This window comes from Ursus arctos, unplaced genomic scaffold, assembly GCF_023065955.2.
Source record: "Ursus arctos isolate Adak ecotype North America unplaced genomic scaffold, UrsArc2.0 scaffold_25, whole genome shotgun sequence".
In the NCBI taxonomy this organism is placed as follows: domain Eukaryota; kingdom Metazoa; phylum Chordata; class Mammalia; order Carnivora; family Ursidae; genus Ursus; species Ursus arctos.
Window position 1 is genome coordinate 12,799,206 of NW_026622930.1, and position 22,005 is coordinate 12,821,210.

General features: G+C 51.7%; 1 protein-coding gene and 1 long non-coding RNA gene across 10 annotated transcripts in view; one reads left to right on the forward strand and one right to left on the reverse strand.

Annotated features, from left to right (window-relative positions):
- Window positions 1–9,642: 9,642 nt before the first annotated feature.
- On the reverse strand, window positions 9,643–12,326 carry LOC130544818 (uncharacterized). 2 transcript variants are annotated; one of them, XR_008961442.1, is made up of 4 exons: window positions 12,256–12,326; window positions 11,383–11,479; window positions 11,031–11,110; window positions 10,714–10,938 (listed from the first exon to the last, which is right to left on the reverse strand). It is a non-coding gene; the product is annotated as an uncharacterized LOC130544818 (long non-coding RNA). The 2 variants fall into 2 exon arrangements; XR_008961443.1 differs by having other exon boundaries at window positions 9,643–10,938; window positions 11,031–11,479.
- A 1,929-nt stretch (window positions 12,327–14,255) lies between these two features.
- Window positions 14,256–22,005, forward strand: part of TTC7B (tetratricopeptide repeat domain 7B) — a 249,895-nt gene continuing 242,145 nt past the window's right edge. For 7 of the 8 annotated variants that reach the window (XM_057318629.1, XM_057318630.1, XM_057318631.1 and 4 more), the window contains exon 1: window positions 14,269–14,445. In XM_057318629.1, the coding sequence (XP_057174612.1) occupies window positions 14,325–14,445 (121 nt within the window). In that variant the 5' untranslated portion in view covers window positions 14,269–14,324. Of the gene's footprint in view, window positions 14,446–22,005 lie in introns of all 8 variants that reach the window. The other variant, XM_026515458.3, reaches the window with a different exon arrangement.

Here is a 22,005-nt window from a genome sequence, read left to right on the forward strand (position 1 = left end):
CACAGAGAAGCTCCATTCTTTTCTGACCCGGGCTCCCCTCCAGACTGCAGAGCTGTCCCTTGGATGCCCTGACCTGGTTTCTTTCTCTGTGCCGGTTACACCCCCTGCTCTCGTCAGCACTTCCCTCAGGCCCTAACATTCTTAACCACCAGAACTAGTCCAGGCCTGGTCTGGAAAAATCAGGATGTCAGTGAAGTTTCTCCTGGGCACCCTCCCACACTTCCCTGGGCAGGCAGGGCCCCTGCTCCCTCCCTGGCTTCCCTCACAGCCCACCCCCAACACCTCACCCTGGGAGGGGCGGTTCCTGTGCCAGGGAAAGGGAGGTGAGAAACTAACTTGAGGGGCATCTGGGTGCCTCAGTCGGTTAAGCGGGCTGCCTTTGGTTCAGGTCATGATTCCAGGGTCCTGGGATTGAGCCCCACATCGGGCTCCCTGTTTGGTGGGGAGTCTGCTTCTTTCTCTCCCTCCTGCCTCTGCTCTCCCTCCCAGCTTGTGCTCTCTCTTTCTCAAATAAATGAATAAAAAGAAGGAAGGAAGGAAGGAAGGAAGGAGAAAAAAAGGAGGGAAGAAAAGAAAAAAGAGAAAAAAGAAAAGAAAAGAAACAAAATGAAACGAAACTAACTTGAGCTGGGAGACCAGGGAGACTATAGCTTCCATTAATCCTCAGACACATTTGCATGTTAAAAGGCACCAGCCCAAGATAAGAATCTCTAAGGCCTTTGGAGAGGAAGGGTGAAACCTTGGGGTGGAAGCCTTTTTGGGTCTTTAAAGAGACCTGGGGGTTACTGCTTGTCTGAGTGATTTGATCACTTACGCAACAGAAATATTTGCAGCTGCATGTGTAAAAGCCAACCTATCGTGGGTTTATGTAGTGAAGTTTCCTGAAGACTCAGCTGGGAGCATTTGCTGATCAAGCCTGGGGTGGAAAGAAGCCCTGAAATTGCATTCAGATTGGGCCCAGGAATTCTGTCAAATATTCAGGAGATGCTCCTACCAGAAGCTGAGGCTTGATCCCCAAGGGTCTCTGAGAGAAAAAGCAAACCTCTTCTCTGACTTCAGGAACCTGATGTCCCAGGGGCCACTGGAACCCAGCAAATCCAGCTCTGGGCCTCTTTGAAATCGCAACTCTGCAGAGGCAAGGGACAAGTGGAAGACAGGATGAGACTTGATAGTCTTAAGACGTCAGTACTCACCAAATTAATCTATACATTCAGCACAATCCCTGTCAAAGTCCCGGCTGCCAGCTTTTGCAGAAAGGGCCCAAGTTTTAATATGAAATGGAGCCAAATTTTAAGATAAAAATGCAAGAGACCCTCAATGGCCAAAACAATCTTGTAAAAGACAAAGTTAAGAACGCACATTTCTCAATTTCAAAAATTACTACAAAGCTACAGTAATCAAGAGAGTGTGATACTGACATAAGAATAGGTATATAGATCTATGGAATAAACATCAGAGATCAGAAATAAACCCTTTATGGTCAATTTATGGTCAACTGATTTTTTATAAGAGTGCCAATACCATTCAGTGGGGAAAAGAACAGCCTTTCCAATAAAGGGTGCTGGAACAACTGGACAACCACATGCAAAAGAATGAATTTGGACCCCCTACGTCACACCATATACAAAAATTAATTCAAAAATGGATCATAGACCTAATCATTAAAACTGCAACTATAAAATTCTTGGAAGAAAATATAGGTGCAAATCTTCATGACCTTAGGTTAGGCATCAGTGTCTTAAAAACAATACCAAAAGCACGGGTGACAAAAGAAAAAATTGATAAATTGGATTTCATCAAAATTAAAAACATTTGCACTTCAAACACGCTAACAAGAGAGTGAAAAAACAACCCACAGAATGGGAGAAATATATGCAAATCATGTATCTGAGGAAATTTATATTTAGAATATATAAAAAACTATCATGACTCAATAATAGAAAGACAAATAATCTAATTTAAAATGGGCAAAGGATTGAAAATGGGCAGAGGACCTGAATAGACATTTTCCAAAGCAGACGTCCAGATGGCCAACAGACACATGAAAAGATACTCAACATCACTCATCATCAGGGAAATGCAAATCAAAACCACAATAAGATAATCACCTCACAATTGTCAGAATGGCTAAAATAAAAAAGACAAGCTATAACAAGTGTTGTCCAGGAAATGGAGAAAAGGGAACCTCATGCGCTGTTGGGGGGAATATGAACTGGTGCGGCCTCTATGGAAAACAATATGGCGGCTCCTCAAAAAACTAAAAATAGAACTACTATATGATCCAATCATTCCACTACTGGGTATTTACCCAAAGAAAATGAAAACACTAATTCGAAAAGATACATTCACCTCTATGTTTACTGCAGCATTATTTACAATAATCAAGGTATAGAAGTAACCCAAGTGTCCATCAATAAATAAATGGTTTAGAAGATGTGTGGACAATGGACTATTACTCAGCCATATAAAAAAGAATCAGACCTTGCCATTGGTGACACCATGGGTGGACCTAAAGGGTGTCACTCTATGTGAAATAAATCAGAGAAAGAAAAATACCATATGATTTCACTTATATGTAGAATCAAAAAACAAAACAAATGAATAAACAATGACAAAGAGAAACAGACTCATAAATATGGAAAACAAACTAGTGGTTGCTAGAGGGGTTGGGGGGGAGATAGAAGAAATAGGTGAAAGGGATTAAAAAGTGCAAACCTTCAGTTATAAAATAAATAAGTCACAGGGAAGAAAAGTCCAGCATGAGGAATATAGTCAATAATATTGTAATAACTTTGTGTGATGACAGATGGTAACTATACTTATTATGGTGAACAGCGTATAATGTCGTACACCTGAAACTAATATATTGTTACATGTCGTACACCTGAAACTGGTAAGTGCCCCAGCTGCACCTTGCTCATTCAAACCCTGCTCCCAAGAAAGGATCTGATCCCCGGCCCTGCCGTGTGCATCAGCAACCCCCCCCAAGGGTGAAGACCCACTACAGGGACCCCTCAGCCTCTCAGGAGTGGGGTCTCCAAACCCTTCCTGCCCCCACCCCACAGGCTTAGGCCCAGGAGCCCATTCTAATGCACACAGAGTTGCAAGGGCCCAACCCACTGGGATTAGTTGCTCCCATCAAAGGTTGGGATGCAAGAGCTGTGCTGGAGATTTCGGGAAGGTGGGGGGCGGCGAGGAGTATTTTAAGCCATGCTTTTCGCTGTGCAAAGAAAGTCCATCCCAAGTTAACATAGTGAAGGACTTGGCTTTCTGGGATCCAGGTGGGGGCGCACGCCGAGGCTTGCCAATCAAACCTGAGAAGCCACCAGTGATGAGGCCGAGGTAGTCCAATCAACGTCCTTGAGTGAAAGGCTCAGAAAGCAGCAAAGGAAAAGAAGCCAGACTCGCAGGAAAACCCTCCAGCCCAGGAGCCTCTGTAACCCGAATGAGGAGCCAGAGGACACTCCCCCCCTCAGGTGACTTACTTCCCTCCGCACAACCTGTGCCTTGGTCTCAAGGACAACTGCCCCGAGGTACCTCCCTGCTCAAAGGCCACTTCCTCTCTTGCCCTCCAGCCCCTGGCCCTCCCTCTGAAAGCCTCCTCCCTCAGTCCTGTTCGCCACAGAAACCAGCTCTGGCCGGTGTAGACATTAACAGAATTAATCTCAGGTGGCTCACAGTCACTGGGATGAGGGTGACCAGGATGCGAGCTGCTGGGTAGCCCTCTAAAGAGGTCGGAAGGCCCCCTCAGGGCCGGTCTGGAGAGGAAGGAGCATGGCCGCCACTGCTGGGCGTGGACACATGGGTGCACCTGGGCCGACTCCACCCACAGCTGCCACAACAATGTGGACCAGATCAGGGTGAGGCTGCCCCCAGGTTCCGAGAGGTGTCTGCCCATCAGAGCTGAGGTGACCCACTCTCACTGTGGCCACGAGGGAGTCCAGCATTGGGAGTGCCTGGCATTCTCAACTTCTCCGTTGGGAGGAGGGTTCTGCCTCATCAGGTGGGGGATCCCCCAAATACAGGAAGGAGATAAATTCACAAGGCATGACAGATGACCATTTTGCATAAATACCCAGAGGAAGGGCATCCAACCCTACTCTTCCTGCTCCCTGCCTTCCTGAACCAGCGAGATCTCTTGAGCTTGACAACAGTCACTCGGGCCATCATGGCTGAGTCAGCTATTCGACACATATTTGTTGAGGTCCCAGGCCCAGTGCAAGGGTCCCATTACTTGGAAAAGCTCCCCAGAAGAGTGTTCCACACACAGCAGTCACAATATTTCCTCTGGGCCAAAGGCTCTGCTTCCCTGGGCTGCAGTAAACTGGAGGCTGGAACACAAGAACATCTCTAAAAAGATGTCCTTTTACATTTTTTCAAATTAAGGTCTAATTGACAGATAACATTGCATAGTGTCAGGTATATTTGCGTATGTTGTGATGTGAGCACAGTAAGTCTAGCCAACACCCACTACTGCACAGAGTTGCACATTTTTTTTAATGATGAGAACCTTTAAGGTTTACTCTCTTGACTAATTTCCAATATTCAATACAGTATTATCAATATAGTCACCATGCTGTACATTACAATCCCGTGGCTTTATTTTACAACTGGAAAGTTGTGCCTTTTGACCTCCTTCACCCATTTTGCTCGTCCCCCACCCCTAGCCTCTGATAACCACCCATCTGTTCTCTGTATCTACGAGCTTGTTTTTGTTTTGTTTTTAGATTCCACATATAAGTGGCAATCATACAGCACTTGTCTTCCTCTGTCCGACTTACTTCACTTAGCATAATGCCACAAGGTCCATCTATGCTGTGGCATATGGCAAGATTTCATTCTTTTTCATGTCTGAGTCATCTTCCATTGTACACATAACACCACATCGTCTTCATCTACTCATCCGTCTGTGGACACTTAGGTTGATTCCATTTCTTGGCTTCTGGAAATAATCCTGTAATGAACATGGGGTTGCAGATATCTTTTCAAATTAGTGCTTTTGTTTCCTTGGGATAAATACCCAGAAGTGGAATGGCTGGATCGTATCCTTCTACAACCTAAAAAGGGAAATCTGGGTGGAGGGAGGACCAGTGTGACATCTGTCATGCTCCTACAGCGACAGAGACGTTCAAACCACCCACCGCACTAGAGTTCATCAGAAAATAACTTCTACAGCGGACAGTACCGGCAACATCTTTCTGCTAGATACCACAGACTATTCTGGGCAGTATTTTGAAAACGAAACTGATTTATTAAAAGCTCACATGAGAACGCAAAAGGACCTGAGGTTCACTTGACTGCTTTGCTGTAGGGAGTGACCCAAGATCATGAGGGGGAGTACCCTGGGGACACAGCAGTGGCCTGAAAGCTTAGTTCTTTTGTCCCCGCTGTCCCACTAATTGGCCACATAACCATGGGCAAGTCAGTACAGCCTCAGTTTTCTTGCCTGCAAAATAAAGGTGACCCCTCCGGAGTTCTTGGGTGGCAAGCATCAGGAATCCATATGGAGGGGCGTTTGTGGTCAGAGAACCAGGCTGGCGGGGGGGGGGGGGGTCTCCTGCAACCTGAGGGCTGGAAGCAGCTGGGCCTCAGGAAGGTTGGGAAAGTGGTCTTTCTGCGACTAACATTTACTGAGCTACCACACTATGTGCCAGGCCATTTCAAGGCCCTGGGATCCAGTGATGAACAAAGCCCAGGATCTCTGCTCTCAAGGAGCTTAGGGTGAGCTAGTAAGCAAATGAATGTCTGCGATGGCACTAAAGATGTCACATGCGATCAAGACACGAAAGCAGGCTAATGTGATAGAGTGTGGCTGCAGGAGGGGCCCTTTGAGAGTGTCACTGCCTGAGGAGGTGTCATTTAAGAACCTTCCTGATTGTCAGGAATGAGGCAGTATGGGAAAGATAGGGGTTAAGGGTTCCAGGCGGAGGAAACAACATGCTCAAAACCTCGGATGGGAACAGGTTATGTTGCTTGTGCCTAATGTGCCCCGAGTTCTATCAGCCAGAGCTGGGGGTCTGTGTGAAGTCTGAGAGGGAGTCAGGGGCCTGCCAGTGCGGGGCCTGAGGGCATCTTGGCTTGGATTCTCTTTCCACCTCCTCTCTCGGGGCTGATGTGTCTGCTTCACGGTTCTTCCATCTGCAGACTGCTTTCCTCTGCTGCCTTGGCCACACAGCAGAACAGGACTGCCCTTGGGTACCAAGTTCACCCTTGGTCGACTCACTCACAGGGACTGTCTCAATCACTTTCCAGGAAAGCGCTGGTCACATGGGCATCGCTGGTCCAATCACCTGTAGCCCAAACCATGGCGGATGCCAGGAGCCAAGCTGGGCTCCAGGAGTTCCATGGTGATTACAGGGCAAAAATTACCTCCCCGAGATGGTCCTGGACTAGGGGGCCCTCTCCCAGCCCAATGATTCCGAGAATGCAGAATTCACAGCATTCTGAAGCAGTCTCCAAGTTCAGGAGGAGTTGATTTAAATCAGTTCTCCCACCTGAGTGAGCTCCAGAGCTACCTGGAGGGTTTGGTAGAACACAGATGGCTGGACCCCCACCTCAGAGTTTCTGATTCAGTAGGTCTAGGAGGCAGCCTGAAAATTTGCATTTCTAACAAGTTCTGATGATGCTTTACATGCTTTGGTTCCCAAAGTGGAGTCCGTCGCCCTGGCCCTGCCAGTTTCCTCAACCTGCGGGTTCGGGAGCCTGGACTGGAGTCAGGGGTAGCGCCTGGCGTGTGCAACCAGCGTTCTGGATCCCTCTGGACACCAGGGTTTGAGAATCATGGTTTTAAAATGTTTCAGAACACCAGAAACGCCTCTGTTCCCAGCCTTGAGTGTCACCGTGGGGAAATAAAAGGTGTCCAGCCACTGAACGTTTGCTCAGGTTAAAATGGTTGATTAATCGGTGTATTTGGATTGAAACAAGACAAAACAAGCCCTCCACTTTCACCAGAGGAGATGAGGGTTTTCTCAGTCTAGCCTCTGGGTGGGTAAGAGCCCTTTTCTCTGGGCATATTCATTTCTTCCTGCAGGAGGAGACCGGGTCCTACTCACGGAGGGGCTCGCTGCTCAGCGTCCATAAATACTGGGAGTAAGTTTGGGGACGCGCCCTCCCAGCCCCGGGTCCCGCGGTCCCGCCGGCGACCTGCCGCCTGCCGGGAGGTCGGCGCCAAGGCCTCACGGGGGGTCCGCCAATGAAGCGCCGAGGAACTCCATGACCTCATCGGGAGGCTCTCTCACTGGCTGCCGCCGCCGCGCCGAGCCCGCCCCTTCCATTAGGGCTCGGGATTTCTGCGTGGACCCCGCCCCCTAGAGTGAAGGCCCCTTGGATTCCTAACAGGGTCTGCGAGCTTCGCAGGTTTCTCTTCAAACGCATTCCCCAGAAGAAAACTTCTGCTTCCTGAGAAGGATTTGAGTGTTCCTTTCAACCTGCCAGAACACTGGTTTTCTGCGCTGACGTTTCACTGATATCTGGGGTTTAGGGGGTGCTCGCATCCTTTCCTAAGTACCCGACACATCACACTTACATCCCGCTTGCTGTAATCATGTATTCTAACGAGCTTTGTCTTCCTTCGCAGTGGATGAATTTCTCAAGCCCGATCATACTGTGCAATGCTAGTGATCTTCTCTCTGACATTTAACCTGGGAATTAACTGACGTCCAGAGAGGGAATAGGACTTTCACAAGGTCACACAGCAGGTAAATTACAGAGATGAAAATCAGATCCGGGGCTCCTAACTCCAACTTCGGTGTCACACATTCGCCACTCTGGCAAGCCGACCATACCTGAAATCATTTTTCAATGCTTAGCTCAGGGGTTGCCTCCTCCAGGAAGACCACCTGTCCTGAAGCCCCGCAGTGGGCCGGGGGCTTCCCCAGTCCAACTACGCAGCTATCATTGACTTCTTTGTCCCTTTGCCCAATTGGACTGTAAGTTCCTTGAGGGATGGCATCGCATTTTATACAATTCTGTATCCTCATAACCTAACACTGGAACACAATAGATGCTTAATTGTGCTTGTTGAATTAAACTGTGGAAACTTTTGCATGGTAATGGCCTTGTCCAGGGAAAGATCCCTCGCAATTCCTAACGAAAGTAGATTCTGTGTTTTTGAGGCTCTTTGACAAAGAACAAGAATTAGCTTCTTTTTACTAGCAAAGTGTTTGAAATGAAAATGTCACAACTGTTCGCTAATACAACTCTGTAGGAACAACCAGATCTTTTGTGTTCACTGGGTTTCTGATTGCCCTTTCAAACTCCAGATGTGTGAATCAACCATTTTTCAAATCAAACCAGCCCATGTATTTTCCTCTGTGCAAGGTCTGCCAGGAAGCTTAAAAATCATTCTAGTTACACTCTTGACTAGGTGACAGGTACAATGTTCTCCTCTGTATCCATGTAGTTTTTGATCTTTATTTTGCTGTTCATTCATACGTACAGGTGGGTATTTTATCGTAAGCCCACTCTTTGCCTTTCTGGAAGAAGGTAGGACAGGTGGTATACAAGCTACCAGGAAAGTGTCCCCAGAACTCTGAGTGTGAAAAAACACTCATGAAGATTAAGGGATTCCTATCACACAAACTTAAACCAAAGCCAACTTGGTTGTTATTTTGGTGTCCAAAGCCTATGCCAGGTCATGATGGATGGAGACGGGTGGTGGAAATTCACAGAACTGGTCCAGCCTCATCCTGGGCAGGGGACACGGATTTGGGACATGTGCATATTCTCAGCCTTGGAGAAGAAGGCTCAAGAATGGGACCAAGACAGTTCTCAGAGCTTTTCCAGGGCCTGAAGGATGACCTTTTATAGACTTCCCCTTCTCTGGTTCCAAATCCGTGCTCACCAAGCAACCTCTTAACAGATTCAGCACTGCATGCATCCTGACATTGGGAACGGGGTCTCCAGGGATAGGACACTGCGTAGGAACGGCTTCCATCATAAATGAAAGTTGCCATGGAGGTGCACATTCATCTGTGGTGAGCTTCCTTAGAGGGAGCAGGTGGAGCAAGTCCCCGGAGCACTCACGTGTTTCTGGACTTGGCAAAGCTGAAGGCCAGCCTAGGAACATGGTTTCCACACGCAGGTCATGCCAGGCCCAGGCCCTCCTTGGGCAGCCAGCCAGCCTCCTGTCCCTGGCGGTCTGGCTAGCCCTGTCAGATGGCAATAGATGGTAAACTAGACACACCAGCTCCAATGTTGGCAGTGGGCTCCAGCAAGATTCCTGCTGGTTCGTCCCTACAGTGGGAACCAGGACCCCAGGCAGCAGCAGGTGGCCTTTGGGAAGAAACTCAGGGGGCCCTTAGGACACTTCAAGGGGGAGGGGCATAGAGCCATCTTGAGTCATCCGCAGAAACCCTGCTCATAACAATAGCACTGATGCCGCTTTTACACAGCAGCCTTGTTCATCAAAGTGTGGGTGCTGGAGGTGCGACACACGGAGGACGGCTGACCAGGGTGCTACCAGCACACCCCGGGGTATTCCACACCAGAGAAAAGGAAGGAACCACAGCCTTCAACACAGCGGCAACAAGGACAAATCCAAGAACACAGGAAGCAAAAAAAGCAAGTTACAGAACATGACACCATCTTTCCCAAGCGTGACACCAAACGACATCATACACTGGGCTACACAGAACATTTATGGTACGAGGGGCAGCAGAAAGCTGCTTAAGAAACAAAGCGAGGGTATAATAAACACAAAGATGAAGATGGTGGTCAACTCTGGGGTCGTCAGTCGGTGCCCTGGCATGCATTCCATTATTTTATTACCTAGGTGCCCCTGATGACATGCTTTGTGTGTATTAAGTATTTCACAATTACACACCATCCAGAGGCACAGCAGCTGTCATTACTCAAGCCCCAGGCCTGCAGGCCCCGGTGCGCTTTCCAGGTTCCTCAGGGGCGCGGCCGCCTGCCCACTTGCCCAGGGGGTGGCTGCTCCTGGCTCACCCTCCCAGGGGCGCAGGCCGCCGGGTGACAGGGCTGCTGCCCGGCACACTCAAGTCAAAGGTTAGAAGTGATTGTTCCGTCAGCACGCTGAGGCCATTGTCCTTTGCTCCTTCTGGATTTCCGTCACCCCCTTCAGCCTGACCCATCTGCTTCAGCAAGCTGATTCCCACTTCTGTGGGCCTGTCCCCCGGGACGCCCAGGCCTCGGGCACACCCATCCAGTGCAGCCCCGCCACCCTCCTTCCACTCATTCGTCCATTCAGCAAATATCTGTGGAGCACCTACTATGGGCCCGGCGCCACCCTCAGTGCTGGGGATGAAGCAGGGAATAAAATCCCGCAAACCCTCTGCCCGCATGGAGCTTACATTTGAGTGAGGGGAGACGGACAATAAACACTGAATTAATACCTAGAAATCAAGAAGAAAGAAGACAAAAACCACAGCGAGACGAAGGATAGGGAGTGAAGGGAATGGCAGGGAGTGGGTCTGGATAAGGTGGTTGGGGAAGACCTTCCTGAGGAGGTGACCTTGGGACAGAGGTGACCTGGGGCAGAGACCTAAAGGAAGGGAGGGGGACCACCTGGATATCTGTGGAAGAGCTTCCTGGCTGAGGGAGGTACAGGGCATTCCCCCTCTTGCCTTCTCCTCCTTCTCCTGGAGCTTCCCCCACCCCACCCCAGCCCAGGCCCTCTCAAGCACCCTCCCCCGCTACTCACCTCATCCCCTATTCTAGTTGTAAAGGGGACCCAGGCTTTCAGGGGAGAAGGGGACTGGGAGGTTTGCAGGCCACAGAGGCACCCCCACTTGCACTGACCTTTGCTCTGAGCCTTTAGCCCATCCCCACGGCTGCTGGTAAGCTAGACTTGCTCTGGGGATTAGCGAGGAGTCAAACTTCCTGAGCGATCTTCCACTCAGCTTCTTTCTTTCTGGGCATCGCCAGGCCTCAGGGCTGTGATTTTTCACATCCTTGTAAAACCTGTAATACCAGTGCCTGGAAAAAAGATGTTGGCTTAATTACTATTATGAGCATGAATGACTTCCTACTCCTGAATTTCCCTGAGTGCCCCCTGCAGGTAAACTTACCTGGAAAACAGTCTGGGGGACTTCTCCCCATGCCATCTCTTGTATGCCTTCAGGGTCATCATGGAAGCTGCCAGAGCAGCCTGGGCAGTGGGTGAGGACCAAATCATCACAGAGGTGAGACTGTGTCCAGAGACCGTGGGGCCCATCTGGGGCTCTGCACAGCGAAGGCCCAGCAGGGTCTTTCTCGGGGCAGGTCAGGCTGACAAAGTTTGTTAGCTTCTGCTCCTGAGCCCTCTACGCCAGCGACCTCCAGGCTCAAGCAAAAGGCCTTGAGTACTCTGTTGGGTGTCTGTTACTCCCAGGGTGGCCCGCAGTGAAGGTGGAGGACTCCGATGGCATCACATATACTTACCGTTCTGTTAAGTCCTAAAGGGAAACATTCGCAGGCTGATTCCAGACCTTGACGATCTCCTGCCTCAGTCGTCCACTCTTTCATTCAAGCTGCTACACTGTGGGTGCAAGGGGGACAGAGACGCAGAGTGAAGGCTCACGGTTTTGTGCTCTTACGGTGTACTGGTACGATGTCAAGTGCTTTGCTTATATTTTCTCATTGAATTCTCAAGCAGCTCTATGGGGGGGGGTAGGTAGTCTACCTGGGGGGCTGTAAGCATGTAAGGGATGGAAGGTTAAATGCCACTGGCCGGGCAGCATCTGCTGAGTTAGGGTTCAGGCTTCATTCTGCCCTCATGAAGACATAGGCCTTGTCTTGGAACCTATCAGCTGGGGGGGGGGGCACAGATGGAACAGCAACGGCTCGCATGACAGCATGGCAGCTGAGGCAGGTCTGAACGCTCGTCCCTACAGAGCCCTGTCACAGAGGGCCACAGCACTGCTGTGGGGTTACATAGGACCTGTCAGCCATGGAGCAAGACTCTTTGGCCTGGGTCTCCAAGAATGCACAGGAATGTTCCTCTTGGATCAGAGGGGAGAGAACATTCTAGGCAAACGTCTGGAGAGACAGATCTCCATGCTAGAGCTGAGAGGAGAACGTGAGGGTTTGAGGTGGAGGGGAAATATCTCCTGTGGAGATTCCTTCTCCTGGTCTTCCTCTTCCCTCTTGGTGGAACCAAAGGGACCAGGCACAAAAGGGTCCCCTGCTAAAACTTTAACATATCCCTTTCCTGGGACTGTCCCCAGCATCTGAGACCGTTCGGGTCAACTGTCAACATGGGTCACTGGGGGTGCCTGCAGGTTATGTGGGTCATGGCAGAAGTTATCTCCTAACCTTCCCTCCTCACGTCCAATATCTCATTTCAGCTTCCTCGTGGTGAAGTGCCATCCACAGGTCTGTTCTCCTGGGGCTGCTGAGGAGATGAGAGATGGATGAACTTGTGTGAAACTCTTGGAAAGCTGGAGTGAGGCACCTGGAAGGGGCGATGCTGATGATGACAGCGCTTCCTCACCCCTGGCGTTCCAGAGCGTCAGCTCCATCCTCAAATGCAGTGTCCAGAATGCAACATCCTCAGCCCGGCCCCAGCTACGACCCTGGGGTATCCACAACCACCTCTCTGCTGAACTACCGGCAGTATTCTCAGCACAGCAGCCACAGTCATAGCTCTAAAATATAGGTCGGAGGGGCGCCTGGGTGGCACAGTCGTTAAGCATCTGCCTTCGGCTCAGGGCATGATTCCTGCGTTCTGGGATCAAGCCCCACATCAGGCTCCTCTGCTATGAGTCTGCTTCTTCCTCTCCCACTCCCCCTGCTTGTGTTCTATCTTGCTGTCTGTCTCTGTCAAATAAATAAATAAAATCTTAAAAAAAAATAACATATAGGTCGGAAAGTGACACTCTTTTGTTGCAAGTCCCTCATGGACCTCCCACTTCACCAGAGTAAAAGCCAACGTCTTTATAATGGTCCAGAAGGCCAGCCAAGAACGAAACTCCTCCCCCTACCTCTGAGCTCTCCTGCTTCACCTGGCTTCCCTCACTCCACTCCAGTCATACTGGTCTCTTTGGTCTCTCTCCAACTCAGCAACATGCGCTCACCCCAGGGCCTTTGCACTGCTGTTTCCTCTGTCAAGAATGCTCTTCCCCCAGAGATATCCTCATGGCTCTCTCTCACCCTTTTTGAGTCTTCATCAAATGTCACTTCCATAAGGCTGTTGCTAACATCCATTGAAAATAGCAACATCTTCCACACCCTTGCCCTCAACTCTCCTGCTCTGTTTCTTCAGGTAGCCATCTTTACTTTCTAACTTACTACTTTATTTTGCTTATTTATTCCCCAGACTGGAAAGAAAGCTCTACCAAGGCAGACATTTTGTCTGTTTAGTTCCGCACTATACTCCTGGCATCTGAAACAGCACCTAGCACATAGCAGGTGATCACTGCAGTTATCAAATAACTGAAAGAATGCACACCTTGGACACCACCCCCAGGTCTCAGTCTGCAGAGCCGAGGCAAAGAAACCCCACTGGTGACTTTGCATCCTCCTCAGACGGCAAGGGAGCTGGCATCTCGGCTGGTGGCAGTCCTTGCCAGGCTCAGGGCAGCTCAACATTTCTGGAGCCCCTGGGCAGGTGCTGTGGGGCTGAGAAGGAGGATTCTTCCCCCACCTCGTCTGGGTGGGGGCTAAGGCTGCCAGGGTCTGAACGCTCCGATGCCCAGGAGGACAGGCCAACCCAGGCCCAGAAGGATCTACTTGAAATCTGAGATGGCGGGACAAGCTCAGGCAGGCCTCCCCCTCACACCCGCCTCACACCAGGCCCCAGGCCCACTAGTCCTGCCTGGCCGGTGACCTTCCCCAGGGTCGCTGCCCCTTTTAGGCCTCATTCCCATCCGCCCCCTCGCAGTTTCTCCCAGACCCCCTTCCTGCCAGATCCCCACCCCTCACCCCCGCCCATCCTCACCTGCCTGCACCACGGCCGCTCCCCCTAGCGCTTCCACCTTGGGTCTCGACCCCAACCCCCGCCCCGGTCCCCCTCCAGGCCCCTCTCCCGGGCCTCCCTCCCCTTCCTGGCCTCCGCCACACCTCGCCCCTCCTCAGCCTCCCGCTGCCCCCCGCCCGGGCCCGGCCCCGGCCCCGGCCCCGGCCCCCGCCCGCCTGCCGCTCCGGCCCTGGCCGGCAGGGGCCGCTCCTCGCGGCGCCCGGGGCCCCGCCGCCGCCCGCCGCCGCCGCCGCCGCCGCCGCCCGCCTCCCCGCCCCTTCCCCAGCCGGCGCTCCCGTTACGCCGCGGAGCCGGAGCCCGCGCCCGCGGCGGCAGCGGGAGGCGGCGGCGGGGGCGCCCGGGCGGCGGCGGCGGCGGCGGCTGGGCCTGCGGGGCCTGCGGGCGGGCCGGGCCCGGCCAGGCCGCGATGGCGACCAGGAAGGCGGGCTCGCGGCTCGAGACGGAGATCGAGCGCTGCCGCTCCGAGTGCCAGTGGGAGCGGATCCCCGAGCTCGTCAAGCAGCTGTCGGCCAAGCTCATCGCCAACGGTAGGCGCCGGGCGCGCCGGCCTGGGCTGCGGGGGGCGCCGCGCTCTCTCCTCTGGGCCGGGCCCCGGAGGCGCGGCAGGGTGCGGGTAGGGGCGCGGCCGGGATCGCGGGCGCCGCGCCGGGGAGGTGCGTGGGGCCGGGGCCTGGGCAGCCCGGGGTCCCGGGCGTCACGCGGTCGGGGCGTCCCGCGGGCCAGAAGCGTGCCCCGCGTCCCAGAGTTCCGGCGTGCGGGCGGGCTCCAGTGGGGTCAGGGCGTCCGGGGGCTCAAGGAGCCGGCTGCCCGAGCGGGGTCCCAGCGGCCCCGGAGGCCTTCGGGTCCTAAGAAGTTGGAGGGGATGGGGGAGGGTGCTCCCCCGGGCATGGCCGTGAAGTGTGCAGGGGATTACAGGGCGTGTGTATGCTGTACTGGGGGGGGGGGGTGTTGAACAGAGACCCCTGGGAAATATGATTTGTAAACACACGACGTTCAAGGGGCTCCAGGTGGTAGCTCAGACTTGGGGTGTGTGTAGGGGGTGGTGGTGGAAGGCAGGTGAGATGTGTGTCCTGGGGTTCAGAGAGTATAGGATATCAAACCTGTGGACCTAGGGAGGTCGGGTTTGGGAATATAGGGGAAATGGAGTCAGGAGAGTCAGAGCATATGGTAGAGAGAGGTGGGAATGTGGCTGAAGAATGGGGTTGGGGGGGGCTAGGGACTTGGTGTCCAGAGGAGGAAGGGGTCTGAGGGAGCCACTGAGTAGGAACCTGGTGCTTGGAGTTAGTCTATGGCCCCGCTGACTGAATTGGTTCTTGAACCCAATCGAATCAAAATTGCATCCAAAATCCCATTTCAGAGCGCAGCTCCACGTGGCCTTATTTGTTTTGGAAGCAAGTATCCGTTAATATTTGCTGGTCTCTTAGTACCCGCCAAAACTGTGGGCACCAATGGACTGTTGAGGGCAGAGGTTTTGTGTTATTTCATCCTGGGCAGCTTGAGGCTGGATGAGCAAATGTTGGCCGAACAAATGAATGAAAGAATGAATGAAAGAAAGACACTGCTCTAAGAAAGGATGTGGCACTATTTTTGACCTTCTAACCTCGAACTACTCCGAAATGGAGAGGGATGTCAAGTGTCTTGTTCAAGAGTGGTTTATGATTGTGTCTTTTGTGGTATTAGTGCCTTGAAATAAGAACTTGGTTTTGCACACTCTCAGCTGTGGTACCTTGCTTTGGGCAGAGGTTTCCCAGGTAGATGCAGGTGCCATGACTGTCCTAGGAGCACGGAGGAAGCATAGACCTACCTGGGCTCAGCTCGGTGGAAAATGTGGACTCTTCTCGAAGTAAGCATTCAATGAAAATGGTGTTCAGTCCCATGGGCCCTGATGGCTGCTTAACCTTGCCCTTCCTGTAAGGCTCACCAGCTTGTCCTCTTGCTTCTCCTCTCCTTACCTGCGGCATTTTCTCATTTCTTCTTGGAGTTGGACAGTCCTGGGCCTACTTTGTCACTTCCCAGCTGTGTAGGCATAAAATACCTTCGGGGGCAGGTTGATGTTAGGGTTAAATGGGTTCATTTGTGAGCCTCCTGGTTCTTTCCTTCAGAACCCGCTTGTTTTCTGCTTTATTTACTCATTCATCCAGCCAATATTTGCGTGCTCACCTGTGCCAAGAATAGAACAAGAGGTGAGCAGCACTGACCAAGCCCCAACCCGCATGTACTAAACCTCTTCTGAGGAGACAGGCAGTGGCAAATACAGAAATCAATAAATGGAAGCTTCAGATAGTGAGAAGTGATTTGAAGAAAACAGAGGTAATTTGATCGAGAGTGATGAGTAGGGGAGGAGGGGCGACTCACACTGTGGTGGTCTCTGGAATAAGAGGGTAGGTGGGCTTTTGGTGGTATAGGTCCATCTTACCTTCACAACCCCACAAGACTTGGCTGCCTTCCCAGGGCCTGGTCCCTGGGGCCTGAGCCTCAGTCATTACGGGGCTTTTGGGGGAGTGGCTTGTGTGGGGCACTGTGGTCCATGGGTCTGTGTGCAGGTTTGGTTTTGGGAAGCTCATGAGAGATAGATTCTGCCCTAGAACCCCCATGGTTTGTAGCAGTCATTGATGGCAAAAGGTCAGCCGGACTTGAAAAGGTCAAAGAGATTGCTCAGGAACATAACAAGATAAAGCAAAGAAAAAGATAAAACAAAACCAGAATTATTGTGGCTTTTCTTTGGGGTTCAGAGAAATGTTTGAAGGAGGGTCCCTCCCTTTCTTTGGCTGATGAGGGGTTCCTTAGGCTGGCGGTAGGATTTCCTCTTGGCTTTGAGGGCACCAGCTCCCCCTAGACCCTTTGGGGTGAACTGGACCTCATATTCTGGGCAGATTTGGCAAAATCCTTAAGCAAAGCATTTGTTGCTTACAATAAGGAAGGCGAGTTAATGTCATGTTTGTCATAGTAAGATAGTTTGAAGGCGGCCACAGGCAGAAAAGAACACAGTCTTTGGAACTAGGCAGACCATTGCCTGAGCCTAACTCTATGTCCTTGGCCAAATCCCTTAACTAACCACTCAGAGCTTTAGTCTCCTCATCTCAGAATGGGGAGGAAAAGACTGAGTTTGCAGGGGTTGTTACAAGGATCATAGAAACTAATACTCCCAGGGCTTGTCAGTCTGACCCGTTAGTATACAGGCCCTTCTTTCATTCATTCTACAAATATCGAGTACTTGCTACGTGCTAGGCACTGTTGTAGGCACTGGGGATATACCAGTGAGCAAAACAGACAAAAATGACAAGCGTCCCTGCCTTTATGAAGTCCACATTCTAGCGGGAAAGGGGAGGGAGACATAAATAAAAATCACTAAGTAAAATTTATAGGATGCCAGATGGTGGTAAGTGGTATCAGAGGGGAGTCAAGAGGGAAAAAGGCAGCAGTGCTTTGGGAGTGGGCTGGGGGCGGGGGTCACAAAAGTTACTAGTTTAATATGTATTCAGGGAGGGCCTCACTGGGAAGGCAGCATTTAAGATAGGACTGAGACCGTGGAGGGTATGTCAAGGGCAGAGGCCTGATGAGGGCAGAGCGGTGGCGGGGCCAGATCACCTGGGGCCTTGCAGGTCATGGTTAAGGCTTTGGCTTTTCTCTGAATGAGGCAGGAGCCAGGGGAGGGGTCTGAGTGGAGGAGTCACCGTTCTCAGGGCTTCTGAGGGCAGAGCCCTCCCTACTCAGCAGCATTTGCTTCTTCTGGGACAGGAGTGTAGCAGCCCCTCCCAGTAAGGGCTTGAAATAGTGGACACTTTCAGAGCGTGCTGCTCCAGCCTGACTCTTTTGAGATAAATTAGTTTAGACAGTTTGGCCAAGAGGTGAATATGGAAGAAAAGGACAGATGCCAAGCTGGAAGAAGACCCCGGAAATCCATTTCCTGCCTCATACTCCACTGTGGGTACCATTTTAATCACTCCCATCTCAAAAACAAACAAACAAACAAACAAGCAAACAAACAAACAAACAAACAAAATGTGTGGCAGCTACATGCCAGGCCCCTGTGAGTTCCAGTAAGACAGTGATCACCTAAGTTAAGAAGGGTGGGGTAGGGTGGGAGAAAATTTGACTCAAGTCTAGATTCTTGCTGCCTGAAGTGTGGTCAGCGAAGCAGCAGCTTGGGCATCGTGTGGGAGCATGTGAGGAATGCAGATTCTCAGGCCCCACCCCAGAGCTGCAGGGTCAGCATCTGCATCTTAACGAGGCAGCCAGTGGATTTGTGGGCATAGGAAATTCCGAGGTGCCCTGGCTGGAGCTGGAGAACAGCACATCAGCTCCCTTTTGGCTCACAGGTCAGTCCTGGCCTTAGGAGGGCAGTCCCAGCTGCCCTCTCTCCCCAGAATATCATCCTTTAGCCTGCCAATGGTGAGGTTCACTGCTGTGTGAACAAAGTACAGTGGCCTGGCACCTGGGCTTCAATCCAGACTCTGCCTGTAGATGGGTGACCCTGAGCCAGTCAGTTACCCTCTCAGAGCTTGTGTTCTTCATTGCCGTGATGGGGTTAATAATTGTCCTCCATTCAGGTGGCTGTGAGGAAGAAATGGGTAGATGTATGCAAACCTTGCTACATGCAAAACGCTGGGATTGACTCCCTCCAGCTGACTCAGTGTATCCCTGGACAAGGCAGGCTACGTCCTGAATAGCACCTGGCTGGGACAAAGAGTGGGAGCCCTAGAAATGACACACCTGAGCTTGTGCCTGGTCAAGACGGCCACGTTTTTCAATAACAGAAACAGGCATTTCGGAGCTTGCGCCACCCCCAACAGATAGCCACTCCCTTCCTGAGGCAGTGTTTGCTTCTCCTTCCTTTCCCTGTCTGTGAATCTTAGGTAAGCTCAGTTACTGAGCTTACTTAGAATACTTAGGCCCCAAATGGTGGTTTCTCCTTTAAGGGATCATCACTGTTCTGATTGGGTATGATTTTGAGACATTTTAATTACCTCTTGGTGATGGGCAGGTAGGGAAGTGGTGCCTGAAACAAAGACTATTTCTGGGGCAGGGTTTGGTTACAAAATGTATGTAGACCATTGAGTGGGAGTGAAGTTCTTGCATTTGCCATTAGCTGATTTTCCCAATGGCCTTGGCGCCTCCAGCCTGGTGGCATGCCCCTCTGGAGGTGGGCTGAGTTCCTGGACGGCTCCCTGGTCTCAGGCCTCTGGAGTCTTTCCTGCCTGTCTAGGGGCTTCTTTGGAAACAAGGCTGAGGTTTAACCGAGAGCTGCTGTGGGGTGGGAAAGTGGCACTGTTGTTTGGAATGGCTTCTTTGGACGTTCCCAGGGTACTGCAGACTCCTGGGAGTCAGACTGTCCCCAGACAGTGGGGAAGGACAGTGAGACCTTGATGACACTCCATCCTAGCCTTCCCAGGGCAACCATCCTGCTTTCAAATACTCTGTCCTGTTGTCCTCTGAAGGACACACCTTTGTGGCAGACCGTATGTCCTGATTTTTTTATTCAAAAGAGTCACTTATTTGACACTAACATATTGATAGCTCTTGAGCTAAGCACTGGGGCTCATGGTCATTGTAGTCAGAACAGAAGGACCATGACCTTGTGGCTGCATACAGTAGGGCCAGGACAGCTCAGCTTTTCTCTGGCCACCTGCTTGGAGGGATTTCAGGTTCTGAGGATTCCTGACATTGATCTGCTTGGTAAGCCAGCCTCTCCAGTGTGTCCTCCCATTACCTGGGCTTCCCCTTCCCTGTTCCGCCCCTGCCCCCACTGGCTAGTTTGGCTTCTTGGACCGTCCCACTCACCTTTCTCATTGTCTTTCCAGCTGTGCTCATGCTGTTTGCTCTGAAGTCCTCTCTGCAGGCCAGAAGCCTACCTGTCTGTCAAGGTCTGGTTCAAGTTCCTCCTAGTTGTCCTTCCTTCACAAAAAAAGATGTTTGCCTTAGACAAAACAACCATGTGTTAGAACCAGATGGGTCCTGAGAGATCACACTGTATAGTAGTTTTCAAACTGTGTTGTTGAGGAACATGCTTCAGGGGTCTGGTAACTGAATGAGCAGGCCTCACTCACTGGAGCAGTGATACTTTTTCCTAAGGTTTCCTTTGAAGGGAGGCCTAATTTGCTTTTAAAAACACATTTGAAAGCCACTCATCTGATCTTAAGCTCTCCATTTTACAGATAAAAAAATAGGCTCACAGAAGTGTCTTCCTTAAAGTCACCAGCTGGTGAGTGGCAGACGCAGGCAGGGTGGGTCGGAGCTCTGGCCTGTGAGTGCAGTTGCTTAGTTCAAAGTGAGCTTCTGCAGCTTCCTAAGAGTTACTTCACCTGGTGAAGCCCCGTGTGTAAAGTGGTGATATGCATCCAGCGTCCCTCTTCTGAAACTCTTGGTGCCAGCTGTGTTTCCAAGTGCAGAATTTTCTAGAATATGGTACCTGTACTGGCCAGTATGTGACACTCTCAGTGGCTCCAGGATCAGCACTTCATAATGAAACACGTCACTGTTTCTGCATCAAAACATGCAGTCATTGCAAAGGGATAGGTAGATTATAAATAGCCTCATGTTGGTTCAGTTGAGGTTTTGTTGCCCAGTAAGTTAACACAAAACCGGCTTTTGGTTTTTAGAGAGTTCTAGATTTGGGAAATTATGGATAAGGGATTATGAACGTGTAGGGATAGTGCCAAACTTGTAGGGCAGTTGTAAGGACCAAATGTGAAAACAAGAAACAGCAACCCGTACCTAACAGTCCTTAGCTTGGTGCCTGCACCGTAAGCCCTCAGTACGTATCTGCAGCGGGGTCATGGTGGCGGGTTTATCATCTCCCAGTTCAGGGCTCTTTCTCCTCGCCCACGTGGCCTGTGGCGGCTCGTGCCTTGTCTCCTCCCCCCGGTGGTCAGCTTCTGGCGGCTCTGCTGGGAGGAACGGTTAGGCTCCTAGTGTGTACTTGCTGTGCTGTGTTGAACCGGCCCCAGACTTACACGAGGGGAGGCCTCTGAGCAGCTGGAAGTAAGGCCCGGGGCCTTGGGAAGTGGAAGCGAAGGCCGCAGGACGAGCAAGGACTCTGGCCCCAACCAGGGCCGTTCACCTCCTGGGCTGTTGTCCCGTGACGTGGGGCCAGCTAGAGGCTCCCTGGTTGTCAGCCTCAGCTCCTTTTCCTCCTTCCCGACTGAGCCCCAATTTTGTCCAACTGTCAGCCCCTCTGTGTGCCATGTGCTTCACGGGGGGGGGGGGGGGGGAGCTGATGGGGCCGCTCCCTGCCTGTGATTGGTTGAGGCATGAGCATGGGACTTAGTTCCAGCCAATGAAACATCAGGGGCATTAGCTGTGGGAGGGGCTTCCGGAAAAGATTTCTTCTTGCTCAGGAGTGACATACATGCTTCCGAGGTGACAGGAGTTGTCTTCTCCCCCCGGAAATTGTCGCCCGCGCTTCCAAGGCTGGGAGCTGCAGCCATGTCGTGGCTGTGAGGCTGACCCTCAGAGGGCGGCAGCGCAGAGACACAAGAAGGATGTGGCTCCACGCCTGCAGCGGCTCTTCTCGACGTCATGTATGTGGAGTAGTAAATGCCTTCTTGTTGAAGCCACACTGAATCGGGTGTGCGGCGGTTACTTGCTGCTGCAGGCACCCCCTCTGGTGCACCTCCTCGCTTACTCGAAGCACCCCCAGCTGCCCCGCCAGCTTTGCACTGGGCGCACCATCAGGAATGGTGCTGATTCCCGCCGACCTCACTTGGGTAGATTCCTGCCCCACTGGGTGACCTCATGCTTGGCAGGTGGTGGAGGGTTGCAGGCCTTTCTGTGAAAGCCGGTGTTTCCCATCTGAGCAGCCAAGAAAAGGGAAGAGGTTTTCTGAGATCTCTCAAAACCATCCCCAGCAGCTACCAAGACAAGAATGAGCAGTGCTTGGCAGATGGGTCGGAGGAGTGCCACATACCATATAAAGGGCAGCCGCAAGCCACAGGAAACCTAACGGTGTGGCTGCGGCCCCTGTGTGCCTGCCCATGCCCGTCAGGGGTGGTGGAGGTGGAAGTGCCAGAGCCAGGCGGAACAGATGTTTTTTGGTCCTTTCAGAGTCCTGTCAGACCTGGAGTCAGAACCTCCATGCATTTGCCCTC